Source organism: Trachinotus anak, unplaced genomic scaffold (assembly GCF_046630095.1).
Source record: "Trachinotus anak isolate AG129_WGS33_773 ecotype Australia unplaced genomic scaffold, CSIRO_AGI_Tana_v1 ptg000011l, whole genome shotgun sequence".
Lineage (NCBI taxonomy): Eukaryota > Metazoa > Chordata > Actinopteri > Carangiformes > Carangidae > Trachinotus > Trachinotus anak.
In genome coordinates this window covers 5,151,318-5,166,830 of record NW_027273862.1, presented here as the reverse complement: position 1 = coordinate 5,166,830, position 15,513 = coordinate 5,151,318, and the positions used below count along the sequence as shown (strand labels likewise).

Below are 15,513 nucleotides of genomic sequence, written 5' to 3'. Positions count from 1 at the left end.
TAACCATGGGGACTGAAACCTTGAATCTGGCCATGTCACTCACTTTCTCACACACACACATACTTGTACTTCTATCTTTGTGAGGACATTCATTGACATAATGCATTCCCTAGCCCCTTACCCTAACCTTAACCATCACAACTGAGTGCCTAACCCTAACCCTGACCCTAACCTTAACCTAAACCTAATTCTAACCATAACTCTAAAACCAAGTCTTAACCCTCAAAATGTGATTTGAAGGTGTCTCAAAAAGTGAGGACCGGCCAAAATGTCCTCACTTTCCCAAAATGTCCTCACTCTGTTAGTAAAATACTTTTTTTGGTCCTTACTATGTAGCAAGTACAAGTACATGTACACACACACACACACCTGAAGTGAACAGATGAAGCAAATTCAACCTTCTGCTATGAACAAAGTTCTCTTTATATTTTACATTACACAGCCAAACATCTGTTTAATAAATACAACAGTGTAAAGATCAGGGGAGAAAGCTGGCACTTACAGATGAGTCCAGTATGACAAGTGTTAAAATGGGGACATCAGCTAAGAGACAAACATGCACCAAACTGCTATCTGCATTTGAGACAGACACACAACCCTCTGACCGGTCAGTCATCGACAGAACAGACTTCTCTGTATGTACAGCACTTTTCTCGGCCTCATTTCATGTTTTACATCTTAAAACTTTTTGGATGATATACAGTATAATATACTTTAACTACAACCATAGCTCTCTGCACTTTTTTTAACCTCTGAAATCAAAGTGACGTGTCACATTTCATATACCTCAGTTGCTAATAATTTCAAACCTGTATAGAAACCGTGTCACCCTGCGAGGACTGACGATAAGTGCAAATGTTCGGGGCCATTTCTCTTTTACCATGCAAGTGCTCATGTAGGCAGTTTAAACTAAAATAAATCACCACAGCTGAAATGACTAACAGGTCATGTGATGAGTCCAGCACAGCAGTGGTTTTTGCAGTAAAGAGTGCGTGTCTTCAACAAACCACTGGACTCTTAGATATGAAGCATTTTGTGATGATGAAAGACAGAGAGCTGCTGAGCTCAGCCAAAAGCGCATGAACTTAAAGCTGCTTTGGTTCAACTGTGATTAATTAGCTTGAACTTATAGTTTCTGCCTTATTTATACAACACTGATATGAACTTAACAACATTTTTGGAAATGATAAGCTGCAACATTAGACTAGACTTCAAGTCAATGTTGCAACTTAGTGTTAAAGAGGTGAATCACATCAAGCCAACGCAGGGCACCGCTGATGAAGAGAAATGTTGGACAGAGGTAAGAGCCGCAGCACTATGGTGACCACACTGAAACTGAGTCCAGGCTGTACTGTTACAGAGACTGGTAATAATTCACTGCACTCTCACATGCAAATATTTCATTTAATATTAATGTACCCTTTTACACATACAACTGCACACATGAGGAAAAATTTGCCCTGTATGAGCAACGCCTGACTTGTGTCGCAGCTGGTTTCTTGAGCTGAACAAGCAATTTATCCCGCACCCTCTCGGAACCACAGCGGTGCAGCAGTGCAGCAGCCATGTTGTAAAATTAACAGAATTTGCACTTTTGCTGTTCTGCTGTTAAAGCTGGCTCCACTGAAATGTGTCATAATAAGCACATGAATTCTTCAATTATGCCCAAAAACATTTTTTGTGATGTCACCGTGACCTTTGACCACCAAAATCTAAGGTTCATCTTTGAATACAAGCGAATGTTTGTACCAAATTAGAAGCAATTCCCTCACAGCATTACTGAGATGGCACGTTCACAAGAATAGGATAAATGGACAGACAACCAGAAAACACACTGCCTCTGGCTGTCGCCAGCGCGGAGGCGTAAAATTTAATGAGGCCGTCTATATTTTTGTTTTGTCAGCATAGCAGCTACTTTTCTGCAATATCCAAGCTGAAATGGTGCTGCTGCTCAAGATCAGAAAAAGGAAACAAAGAAACCTTGTACTATATTTAAACTGAGCAAACACTTGAAAGGACCAATCTGTAATTGTCCAACCGAATAAACTACAGGTAAAAACAAAACATTAGGGATACAGTACACCGTAAATGGAAAAAACAAGCAACAAAGAACTCTGATTAGGCTGCTGCCTACTGCTGAGATGTGTATTCCTAGACCTGTCCATCAGGTGGGGAGTGATTGCAAGATTGGTGGTGCTGGGGCTTTTGTTTCCATTTGGATTCATAGATTTAACCTTGTACTTTTAACATGTTCTAACTTCTAAAAGCCAGCACCATTCAGTGCACGTGCCCAGTGACTTAGCCAGTTCCCATCTGGTGAACACGCAGTTTGGTGCAGAGTCTGCTGACACCAAGAGACCCGCACATAAATGAAACACTATCTGAGTGTTTTTCTTAACAATGTTGCTGAAGTGTGTTTGAGCCACGCACGAAACCCCTAACAGCTCCAGGCCTGCTGCTCTTAAACTTAAATCTGATGTAGAAAAAGTGCAGTACAGAAAATAGAGATTTTATACGCACTAGCTATACAAAAATACATTGCTTTATTTTGAATCGCAATGAAGTCCTTACTTTACACAAACATCCAAACTCATGCAAAACTCAAGTCACCAATTAAAAATATCATGGACCCCAACCAACAGGTCTGGGATCACAGCTCCCGTTGCAGCTTTCCCATTCTAACTTCCCTCATCTTTGGATCACCTAACATCAGCCACACATTCAACAGCACATTAATGAAACAAAACTTAAGCATCAAACTCCTGCAAACATACAGTGTTTTCATAAAGTTTTCAGACAACTACACTTTTTCACTTTTTGTTATGTTGCAGCCTTATGCTGGATTTTTTTTTTTTGTAGCATAAGGCTGCAATTTAACAAAATGTGAAAAGATTGTAGGGGCCTGAATACTTTCCAAATGCACTGTAAATAACAGGTTGGATTATATCACCATAAATACATTACCACAAGCTTGACACACAGCAGAAATAACGCCACAACAGATGATGATAAAAATGGAAAGAAATGGAAAGAAATTACTTTCAGGCTTTTAGCAGCCTGAAAGCCTTTTCAACAGGACTGGAAGAGCAGTAATGGGGGGGGGGGGGGGGTCACACAAAAAAAGGTTTACTAATGATTACATCAGGCCTTTCCAGGATATGTTCCTTCACTGTAACGTATAATGTAGTTGGGCTGACACGCATCAAATCACATCACATCACTCATGTTCTTTACAGCAGCAAATTTACAATTTGAAAAACGACAACAGAGTCAACATGTACAGTGACTGTGTGGGTATTTGCACATCGCCGCTGACTTTCTTCAGACTCTTCCAGATTGTGCATTACAGTGACTGGAGCACTACTGGAGAAGATTGTCAGTCAAAATCCCTTCTGGATGGGTTAAAGTGAACAAAGTGAAGAAGTTCTCAACAGCTAGTGTTGATGTTGCCTTGACAAAGGCACTTAACCAAAGACTGTCCCAGTAAACCAGTCTTTGAGACTGTAGGGACTGTTTAGAGTGTAAAGGAGGGCAGGGCTGAAAAAGAACTGCAGAATTTAATAACACAGGAGCTCTGTAGTTGATATAGCTTAGGCTTTTGATGCCTGTTAAATATTGCACTTTGAAAGAGAGAGATGCAACATGGAAGTTAAATATTAGAGGGACAAGGAGTGATAGTGAAAACAGCCCTCTGCTCAGGAGCCAGAAAAGGGAAGAAAGGTTGGCACTGCAAGGTAAGTGCAGGAGTGGATTTGGTGAACTGGAGGAGTATCACAGAAGCCCCTGCTGAGGCGACCGGAAAGGGGTTTCTACTACTCTGCATCACTTCCCCTGGAGGTTGCTGAGCTCCATGTCTTCCTTGCGGCGCTTTTGTTGGGTGAAGAGGGAGCTGAAGGGGTAGAGTTTGGCTTTGGCTGGGTAGCGCTGGCCAGCAATGTCCACCTCATAGTCTCCACGGTTGATGAAGTCCGGGGTGATGGGTGTGGGGAGCCCCTCTAGGCCTGGCGGTGGAGATACAAAGCCAAGGCAGACGTGGCGCTCCAGGGTGTAGCTGTAGGCGCTGCTGGTGGTGGTCCCGGCCAGCTGATTGTTACGGTAGATGGGCTCCCCCCACCACGGCCACAGGTCCAGCTCAGTGTCATGATCCTCTAGAACCAGCATGACGAACCGCCGAAACACACCGTCCTGGCGCTGCTGCAGCAACGCCTCACGACCAAGGAAATCTGTGTCCTGATGGAGGTAGGAAGACAGGACGGAGGGACAGAGATATTACAGGAGAAGAGGAGGATGAAGAGGGTGAGAACGAGAGGAGTGTGGGACAAAATGTAAAGGAGAGGAGGAGATGAGGAAGTAAAAGATGAGGAAAAGGAGAGATAAACAAGGAAATACATTAGGGAATGGAGCCTGGCCTACAAAGAGTTAACATCTTCAAACATGAAACAGCTCAGCTGGGACGAAAACCACAGCTTTTTAACTCCACACCCCTTTTTTTCCAATATAACATGATAAACACATGGACTCTGACGATGACTGCTCATCTGAAAGCAATCTGTGAAACCAGTTTCACACTGTGGGCTCCACCTTTAATACTGTGCTGACATTGTGGATGTACGCAGCAAACAGCACACTTTTTTCAAAAATGAAAAGATGGTAAACTTTACATTGCCGATGTAAAGTGCCACCTGTCGTGCCTACAGGTGCAGTCTGGTGACAAATTTTCTTCTCCATCCCATCAAAGACTTCAACCCATATGTTGACGGTTTCAGTAAAGCAGATGGCAAAGAGCCTGTTGTTATTCTGCTCCTCTCTCATCCTCCAACTGTTAAACTGTAAGTAAAAGGTCAAGTAAAACTTGACCAAAACCTTCTACAAAGCATCATGTATTAATATTCATATTATTGTTGAATATCTTCTTCAAATCCCTGACCAAAATCACCATGGTAACAGGGAAAACTCATTGATGACAAAACAACACCATAAGGCCAAATAAAAGGTTTTTTGTGACTGAAAACAAGAAGCACAGTTCAGACTCCACATGGGCTGATATCACACAGTTTGACATGTTTACACATCTGCACTGGCAACAGACCTTGTCAAACTTAACCCTGAACTCTCGTCCACACTCCAGCGGGGTGGTGAACCCATCAAGGTCCTGACCCCAGAAGGCAAAGAACTTCTCAATCCGTAGGCTGCGCAGCGCGTAGTACCCTGCATTACGAATCCCGTACTTCTGACCCACTGACATCACCTCGTTGTACACATGCAGCGCATACTGTAGGGAGCAGTGGAAAATACTGATGTTAGTCATGACACACTGTACAGAATATACAGCAGCACTGTCTAAAAGCTTACGAACCGTCCTGTGGAATGGTAACCAGATAATGATTGTGTGTGTGTGTGTGTGTATGTAGGTCGCACCTCAATGGGGATGTAGAGCATGAAGCCTGGTTCTCCAGTGTGAGTCATACTCATCACTCTGATCCCGTTGGCATAGCCCACACTCATCTCCTGTAAACATAAACACACACATATGGTCAGTTACTATTCCTGGAAGTAGGTGAGGTTGTGCCACAAACTTTACTTTGTTTCTGCACCAAGTTACTATTCCTGCCAATGTGGAGATAATAACCAGACATAAACAGTTACTTGTGCTGCTTTTAGCAGCATGTCCATTACTACAACCATAGGTTCAACCTATAGAACTGCTGCTGCTACTACTTTACCATTAAACATTATTTAATCACTATAATTATTATTATTCTATTAATGTTATTGTAACTATCCTTGGTTTCCTACCTTACAGAACATAGAGGGGAAGTGGTCAGGTGTCATGGAAACATATGACAGCTCAGCCAAGACATCCATTGCACGGGGTCCAATAAGATTTAAAGCTGTGGGTAAAAGATTGGACTTGAACAAATCTCAGCAGAGATCAGGTAGTTTCACACTAAAGTTTCCCAACTTGGATCACAGCTAATGTTAACTTATTAGCTCACAACAGCAATACCTGTTCAGAGCATTGCTTCATGTGTGTTAAATAAGTTAAGAAGTCATGTAGGATTCAAGTCTGAAAATCAGAGAAAACTTTTTCATGTTTTTCATTGCTTTTGTGAAACCGTAGCTTTTTCCATTTGTATATTCGTCAGGAATTAATGTCAGTTAGCATAAAAAATATTATGGTCATTAGTTTTCAGTAGGGGTTTTATCTTGTATATAAAACCTAGAGTGTAGGCAAGGCAGAGCATGAGCATGAGCCTAATGTTGCTCACATTTCAGACAGTTAAGGTAATTACATTACAAACATACAAATTATATTTTAGATGTGTAATTAACCACCCACTTGTGTCCCACTAGTGTTTGATTTCATAAAACCAGAATCAGGCCATTTAAATAACTGGGTTAAGAGCAGAAAAGTGGATGTGTGATGCTGCCACTCTAATACTCTGTGGGCAGTAGATGGCGACTTCACTGCAGGGACCTCATTAATGGTGCTGTGTGCTCACCTGTGTACTTCCAGCTGACATCCTCTAGGTGGAGGTGTGGGTCATTGGGCATGTGTTTCTTCATCCAGGACCAACAGTGTACCTGCTGGTCTGTCGGGGAGATGATGAAAAAGCTGGAGAAGGGACAGATATGTGAGTTATTCTGAAGCTCTTTATAAACTGCAGGTCTATAGTGTTATTTTCAGGGTGTTTCAAACCTGTTCTTGCTGAGACGGACCACACTGCAGTCGTTCTCGTACCCTCCCCTCTCATTCAACATGCCGGTGTGAACGATGTGTCCAACAGGAACATCCAGGTCATTGGCACACAGATGCTGCAGCAGCTCCAGAGCCTGGTCTCCTGTTGACTGGGACATTGGGACAGACCAGAGAGTTTGACTTGGAAAACTTTGCAATATAATGTATTTCTGTCTTATGTGATCCAGTGGTGATTAACCCTAGCTGTCCAGAGTACATCATGACTCACAGTCAGTTCAAACTTGGTGAAGGAGGACATGTCAATCACACAGACAGCCTCTTTGCAGCATTTCACTTCTGCTCCAACAATATCGAACCAGTCTGGCTTGTAGAAGGTCTTACTCTGGTCCAGAGACAGCAGATCTATAAACACATACATGAATAATACATACGTAGAACCAGGCATGCTTTAGACAAAATATTGTTCATTACACAAAATTACTCCTTATTTCCTTCATTTGACTTCATTTGATTCAAATTCCCACTTCCTACATGAGATCGACAATAAAAGAGCTTAAAAGCTTGGGAGCAATATTTTGCAGCTGACATTTCTCATATCTTAAAATAGGAAAATGCAGCACAACCTTTTAAGGAAATATCAACAAGTCTAGAGGGTTTTATTCCAACCAAGCAGCATGTGATTTCACTGTTCTGTAAGCCTTATGCAGACAGGAGGGACCTGATCTGAACAGTGTAGTAAGACACTCATTTTTGGTTGTTTTGCTAATGACAGTTGCATACTATACTACCCAGGATTTTAAGACTCACTTCAAAGCCAACTTCTAGCTCCAACATACTAATGCTGTTAACAGTGATAGACATATCAGCAGCCACCTGCAAAATACTGGTCACAACATTACTTTGTTAAGTTTACTAAGGCAGGCACTTTGAAAACAAAGCACCCATCACTCCCAGGTTGTCCTGTAATAGAACATATAGTTTATAGTTACTGGTTTTATATAAACTCTTCTGGTAGCCTAATGTCAGTGTATGTATGACCTGAACGTGCTGCACTGAAGACTCTGTTTTTAATATATTTAATTAAAAAAATTATTTTTGAGGCTCACTAAAAACTTGTCTGTACCTTTCCCTGGAGGAACAAAGTATTTGGGCCTTTCAAAGCCATGTTTCTCCATCCAGCGTGCTCCCTGGGTGTCCAGACGGTCATACAGAGGGCTGGTCCTTAGCTGACGCCCAGTCTGAAAGTCCCAGCGAGGAACCTTCAGTTCATACAGCAGGGCTGGACACCAACACATACAGACACTTAATCATACCAGAGCAAAAACTGAACAACAAATATACATTCATACAATAATCGGCACCAAATACAAAATCATGACTAAATACATGTTAATTGTGTTGTAGGCCATCAGCTACTACAAATGTCATCACCAAATGTTCTGAGCTGCTCTTCTACAAGAATTTTTATATGATTATAGCACTTTTAATTATTCTGAGGGTGAAAAAAACAGAAGCAAATCTATGAATTTTCCAAACAGAGGCTTAAATTTTTCCCTCTTCAGTTACTGGTTTCATGACTGAGAAGAAGGTTTTGAGATATGAAATACTGCTTTTCGCTTAGCATGACCTTCGATGTGTGAATGACTGGTAATTAATTAGCTAGTTAGACTTGAGAGAATGAGTCAGTCACTCAGTGCATCATTTTTTCTTATTATTATCTTTTATTACTGATAAAAGATTAGGATTGTTTAACTATCTGACCCAGCCTGTCACAACAGAGGCTGGTTCAGATATTTAAAGAGCAGTATTTTCATTCTACAATATAATAAAATAAGCACTGAGAACAGAGTTTACTACTCACGCATGACTTCCATTACTCTGTGTCTCAGGAAGGTTCGGCTGCTCTGCAGATTACCAAAGCGCTTGATGTCTAGTGGCCAGACATTGGCAGTGGGGTAACCATAGGTCATCCACTCTGCCAGGTACCTTGATATCAAATCAGACAAACATGCCATTAGTACTTCATTATAACGCAATCCAAACATATGTGCATCACAATGCTGATCACTTCCACAAAGAAACTGAAGTAAAAGATATTTCAGTTGCACTCCTATAATATTATTATGTATTCAGGTGTAGAATACAATGCAATCTGGTCTTCAAAACCATTGGGTAATGTGTGTGCACACAAATCCCATAGGCCTCCAGCAAATACAGTTATATCCATGCTTACTTGCCAGCTCCTCCAGCAAAAGCCAGACCAGAGGAGTTCATCCCTGCCAGCACGTAGTAGCCAGAGACACCTGGCGTCTCTCCCATCAGACAGCGCATATCAGGGGTGAAGGACTCTGGACAGTTGACCAGCTGGTGGATCTCAGCTGACTCTAGACCAGGCATTCTCCTCAGCAGAGCGCTGAGCATAGGCTCTGGAGGAAGAAGACAGTAGGGTTGATGTACATTTTCTTTTTAGAAATTCCCTAAAATGTCCACATTTGAGCTTTTACCAATCAGTACCGTAACTTTCGTATAGTAGCAAACCATGCCATGATAAAGGCAATACACCAACATACCAGCAGTTCTGTGAGTCTTAGCATTTCTTAACATTCAGACCACACCGCTTCCTGTCATAAAATGAGGCTGCTACTTGTCTTTCTGCCCCTCTTTACCATATCTCTGTAATTGCCAAACCATATACTACTGTGAGACACAACAAGCCGAAGTTCCTGCTTCACAGAGGGAACTGCACCCTCTTCCCATGTTGAGCCATAAACAGTCCAGCAGCTTTCTTTCATGAAAGCTGACCCAGTAGCGACAATGTAAACTGCAGCGCCAGTAGAGACCAGGTTATGTCTGTTGTTTACTCTGGTTCTGTAAATGAACTTCAGAATCTCTTCAAAATGCAACACATTTCAGTTTCTTAGATTTGATCCCAGACTTGTAAAACAGCATAATAGTTTTACTACTTCCCCGTCATTACTGAACCTTTCCTTGCTCACCTATAAAGTAGTACATATTCATGAGGTGAGCTTGTGTTCTGTCTAATACCTTTTATTCATATAAATTCATGATTTTTTTTAAAGTACTACATACAATATGCAAATGTGAAATATAACTGTAATTGCAACTGTAGAACAACCAACAACAGATTAGTGTGACTCTGCTGCAGGTCAGGGTTGGTCAGTGACATACTACCGTCTTTACGACAACCTGTCACACTGCACGAGGAATCTCAAATTACTAGCATAGGGCCAAGGCCAAAGGACAGGTGTGTGTGTGTGTGTGTGTGTGTGTGTGTGTGTGTGTTTGTACTGTGAACTGAGTCCAATGTAGGACATTGCTTACAGTTGAAAACCAAGTAACAGCATGAAATAAACATACATGCACTACAAAAGGACACTGGTCTCCCATTTCATTCAGAGGGACTGACAAACAGATTTTTGCCTCCTATTCACTGAGGCTGCCTAGAAAATATGGCACTGTGACATCTCATTTACATTTGGCAAATGATCTATCAAACAACAAATTATACATGCTAATGGCAATGAATGTGATGGCAAATTAAAAGAAAAAACCCAAATAAATGAGTGGAGACACAAAGAAATGCAAGTGCAAGTGCATGGCATGGAACAATTAAACAATTAACATTCAATCATGCTCTGTGGCATCATGTGTGAAAATGTGATGCTTGTGAATTATTGCAATATGTAAATAAAAACAGAGCAGCAACTCATCCTCATGTGACTGAGAATGTCACCTGTGTAGAAAGTGCAGGACGTGATCAGACTGTGACAGCAAGTCTGTCCACAGTTACATAGAGAGGAATATTGGCGTAGGACTGCAGTGCATAAAGCCCTCATTACAAAGATGAATGCACATTTGAGAGTTCAGTGGTTCAAATACCACAGGCACTGGTCTACAGAGATATGGAAAAAAGTGGTCAGATGAGTCATCCTTCACCATATTCTCCACAAGTGGACGAGTACATGTGAGGTGTTCACCAAGAGAATGGTATGGGCCTGATTGCTTGACCCCCACAATGAGGGGATCCACTGGCTCCGTTTTGCTATGGGGAGATTTTGCTGGCATGATTTGGGTCCACTTGTCCACTGGTCACTCAAATCAATACAACATTGTTCTGAGTAACCACCTTTATCATATGATAAAACATTTCTATCCTGATGGGAGTAGTCTCTTCCAGGATGGCAATGCCCCTCATCCATGGGCCACTAGGGGTCACTGACTGGTTTGATTACTCAAATACAGAGTAAAGATGAGTATGAAAATTATGTGAATCATTTGATGTGGCCTTCACGGTCACCTGAGCTCAACTGAAATTAACACTTATGGGAGGTTTTAGACTGACATGTAAGACCGTGCTCATCATCAAAACCCCAAATGAGGGAATATCTTTTGGCAGAAAGGTGTTTATCCGTCCACTAGAGTCCAGAGACTTGTAGCATCAATGCCAAGAAGCACTGAAGCTGTTTTGGCAGCATGTGGTGGCCTAACACCTTACTAGGACACCTTGTGTGGGTTTTTCCTTTAATTTGTCACTATCTGTACCTCCCCTTTCTCCCCCTCATTGTGGCCTTCCATCCCTCGCTCTCTTCTTTACCAAAGTGGTCCCAGTCCTCCTGCATGTTCTGGATCTCCAGCTGGTTGCGGCCCTCAGTGAAGATGGGTTTGGGGTTCTTCTCAAAGCCTCCTGACAGAAGGCCTCCCTGCCATGGCCGTGCATATATCCTGCCATCCATATCAATCACCACTAGAGACAAGATACAAGTTAGTTAGATCATATTCTCTGGGCTTGTTTTTAGCCAGCCTGCAACCTAATGTGACGGATATTAATATGCAGAAAAATTTACTTTGACAGTAAATAATGATTTTCATTTTCTGAGTATACTATCAAATATTACATGGAGCCAAGTGGCTGAATCAAGAGACAATCAATTCAAAAAATTAAACAATACATTACATCCACTTAACACCCCTCTCTCTCTCTCTCTCTCTCTTTCTCCCTCTCTCTCATACACACAGACACACACACAAACTGCACAGACACAAGAATCAACGGAGTTTACTTTCCAAGTTGTATTTTTAAAAAAATTCCTTCTCCAGCCTATAAATGCATTTAACATTGTTGGTATTATGTTGGTACACTCCATTGTAATGATGCAGTGTTACACTGCACAATCCATTCTTTTCTATTAGAGACGTAACATTTAACTGGCAAAGCAGAGTTTTGGATTGGATGATGGAAGATTCGAATTTAAAATCCATTAGTAACTGAGCATGCTGCAGGAATAAGTTAATTTTCCTGTGAGTTCATGTGTGAGACCTGGCGTGCTGGGTGGAAGTGGCTCCTGGAGAGGTTTTGTGAGGAGGTAGAAGTGTTCACAGCCATGAAGAGGAACCGACACCTTCATTTCACTAGCCTGGCCCAGCTCGTAAGCCCACTGGAGCAGAGACAGACAGAACACATATGTCTATCTGCTGCTAAGAAGACAGGTATAATGACCATACCAACCTATTAGCTATTAATAGCAGAGACAACAAGCAAATCTCGGGGCTAAAGTTCACTTCAGCTGCCACCATTTAAGTGACAACTGGCTCCACTACCATCACAAGAATGATACACAAGTAATTTTATGTCATGTAAGCCCTCCCAGTGTTTAGTCATATTGCATTTATCTATGAGTATAATGTTGGTAAGATTGAAGTTCAAGTAGTACATTAAATCAATGCAGAAGTAGAGTTCATTCCTAAATGCTTACAAAGGTTTTCTCTCACAAACTCTGATTTAGGCTGGCACTGGGATTTGCTGATACGTATTTGTATCCCAGAATCGCACTCTGAGGTTTACCTGTCCAGCACAGTTGACAAAATATTCACACTCAATGGAACCTCGGTCAGTCTCCACCGCCATCACATGACCCTTCTCCACCAGAACCTGCTGAACACTGGTCCGCTCCAGGATCTGAACCCCTGGATAGGATAAGATAGACGAGGAGATGTGGGAGTAGGCAAGAAGGAGAAAAGGAGATGACAATGAAGAGGAGGACAAACAGAGGGAGACAGTAAAGTGGGTTAAATTAAAGTATTGCTGGTTAAACATTTCCTTAAAGTGATCCATTAAAGGTCTGTCAAAGGCAAGTTGTGAACTTCAGTTACCTTGTCCAGCAGCAGCCACAGCCAAGGCATGGTTCACTTCAGGAGGAGACACCACAGCATCTGCAGGGAGGTGCAGTGCCCCTACCAGGTCATGAATGTTAACAAGAGGGTGGAGTTTGGCCACCTCCTTGGGTTTAATGATGTTACAGCTGATCCCCATTACCCTGAGAATAGAGAAAAAGAGATTGAGACAAAGGCTTAATATTAATACAGAGTTTATATTTTACAGTCCTGCATATCTAGCCTGGTTCCAGAATATCTGAACAAGAAGTGTGGGCAGTGTAACATGAGCATAAAATATTGTGGAAAAAAAAAAACAGCTGCCAGAAAGTCATGAGTTCCCCTTTTGACAAATTGAAAGTAACATTCATCCGAATTAGAGGACAAAGATATGGGAGATGAGTACAGATATGATTTTCTACCAGCAATAAAATTGACCAGTCAAAGAACAAAAGTTATCTGTCTTGTTGATATGTTGGAGCAAGACACTTGAAGCATTTTATTACCATCAGGTCAAAAGTTTATGTCCTGGAGCAGCCAAGATAGAGTTAAGACCTCAATTAAATCAAGAAGCTGGGGCTGGACTTGGACTGGTGTTCACTCAAAGTCCCTGTGCAACTTGACCAGTTTTGAAGTGTGGGAAAGGTTCTGTATCCCTCTCTGCAAAGCTGCCTCACCCACATAAACTAAAATAGACAGGTTCTGCCAAAGGTATCTATACTAAATATTGACTTGAGGTTTTTAGGGGTCTTACTTTAGTCGGGATGCCAGGCGCTTCAAAGAGATGAAGCGATCCTGATTTTGAGCCAGACACAAAGACCCTGTCTTCACATAGCCTGAAACACACCAAATCCCACATCATGTGACTCAGCAGACAGATATCAAACTACTCGAGGTTATTCCCCACTCAAATACAGAGTAAAGTAATAATGACTGTAATAAACTGTAAGGTAATTATCATTCTAGCTTTGGAAAAGGCCATAATATAGAGAAGGTGTTATGGCAAAGCAGATGTATGCATGTGCAAGACAATACTATTTGCATTACTACATTGCAATAAAATTACTACACTCAAACACAATGCTATGTATACGCACTATTTGTTTGCTTCACTGTCTGAAAAGTAGGATACACCGCACAACTCTATAACCCGTTTGGAGATAAATGTTAAAATAGCAGTAAATGAGATTTAGAAACAATTAAATGTGAGAGAAAAGAAACCATGTGAAAGTTGCTAACCTGTTTTGATCCCCGTCTCCTCCTCCAGCTGCTGGTAAAGACTATTGGAGTAGTTGGCCATTTGACACTCAATTGAAATAGGCTTGGCCACGCTGACAATGCCAGCACATAGTCTAGTTGTTCCTGCACCAAGTCTGCCGACAGGATAACAGGACAAGAAATACAGCATTAACAGAACAATATCCAACCAACAACTCTTCTTATTGGTCTTTTATTGCTTCCTGAAGTAGGAACTGTTGTATTTGTCCCCCTCCACAAAGATCAGGCTTGGTGACAGCACATGAAACCACAAAGACGTTTATCTCACCTGCCCTGCTCCAGGAGCACAATATCAGTCCAGCCTAGTTTGGCCAGGTGATAAGCCACTGATGTTCCCACAATACCTCCTCCACAGATCACCACTCGGGCCTGGCTGGGCAGTGGAAGGAGCTGAGAGTCTCCACTGACAGCCATGCAGTGGGGTGAGGTCCAGATTCCCCTGCCAGCCAATCTGTAGCCCGTTTGGGGAAGAAGCAGCCTGGGGAGCAGGGCAGGGGACAGAGCCCTGGAGCTCCGCACACAGCTGCACATAGCTGTGCTTTCTATAATCACGCAAACACAAACAAATACATAGCTTCACATACAAGTCAAGTATTCAAAATTTAAGTTTACTATAAGGTAAATTAATCTGTCATCGAATTTCACCCCCTTGTTTTCATAAGGTTACGTTAAGACGCAGCGTTACTCTTAATTCAGTTGTTTTAAGGAGACTACGAGAGGTATTCCTCAGGTTGTTGTGTTTAACTCTTCTAACGCAGCATGACATTAAATGCAATATTCAACACTTGGAGTGGTGAACACGGGGCCTGGGAAGCCGGCAAGGTTAACTTGCAATGGTCCTTTAGCTTTCACAATTTTATTTCAGCTCTCAAGCATCGCTAGAGTTATACCTTTAGCAGCACTGCTAGCTTTAGCTTGCAGCACATTAAATTATCCTGGGAGCCTAGATGTAAAAAGCCATGGTTGACTTGTAAAGTATTACAGTTTCATTAAGGTTTTCTGACATTATCTGTCTTGTGAGAGCCTAGACTTGCAGTTTAGCATTAGAGGTACTGTACCAAGCGAATGTAGCTTAGGCTATCGAAAAGCTAGCTAATGTTGAGTATTTAGCTGAGTAGCTAACGTTAACCGTTTTGACAAAACATTTTTCCCTGGCGCTACTTTCATTGTTTATGACTCTCACGGAACTCACGGAATCAGCCAAATCCAGACGCTGTTATTTTAATGGCAGAGGTTAAACCCAGTGACTGAGTGGTGCGACAGAAAGTCTTGTTTGGGTGCAGGAGCAGTTAGTCCAACGTCAAGGTAGCGTCATTCAAAAGCGGCGTTTCCGGTCTAAACTTTCAAAATTAAGTGTCGTCAAA

General features: G+C 41.9%; 1 protein-coding gene across 1 annotated transcript; it reads right to left on the bottom strand.

The window, feature by feature from the left end:
• Positions 1-399: 399 nt before the first annotated feature.
• pdpr (pyruvate dehydrogenase phosphatase regulatory subunit) lies at positions 400-15,476 on the bottom strand. Its single transcript, XM_071488288.1, has 18 exons — positions 15,342-15,476; positions 14,418-14,691; positions 14,111-14,244; positions 13,626-13,707; positions 12,872-13,035; positions 12,564-12,685; positions 12,039-12,156; positions 11,316-11,465; positions 8,934-9,126; positions 8,562-8,686; positions 7,824-7,979; positions 6,969-7,102; positions 6,701-6,849; positions 6,504-6,616; positions 5,797-5,891; positions 5,419-5,508; positions 5,090-5,272; positions 400-4,230 (listed from the first exon to the last, which is right to left on the bottom strand). The coding sequence occupies exons 2-18, from the start codon at positions 14,678-14,680 to the stop codon at positions 3,823-3,825; spliced, it is 2,679 nt and encodes an 892-aa protein (XP_071344389.1). The 5' UTR covers positions 14,681-14,691; positions 15,342-15,476; the 3' UTR covers positions 400-3,822.
• Between the last annotated feature and the right edge of the window lie 37 nt (positions 15,477-15,513).

What these genes read in the sequence shown, in the direction of transcription:
- pdpr (XM_071488288.1), bottom strand. Translation starts at nt 14,680, where the DNA reads ATGTGCAGCTGTGTGCGGAGCTCCAGGGCTCTGTCCCCTGCCCTGCTC. An exon ending in TGTGGCTGCTGCTGGACAAG is followed by an intron (nt 12,686 to 12,871) that starts GTAACTGAAGTT and finishes TATCCTATCCAG; the next exon opens with GGGTTCAGATCCTGGAGCGG. An exon ending in TTTGCTGGAGGAGCTGGCAA is followed by an intron (nt 8,687 to 8,933) that starts GTAAGCATGGAT and finishes TTTGATATCAAG; the next exon opens with GTACCTGGCAGAGTGGATGA.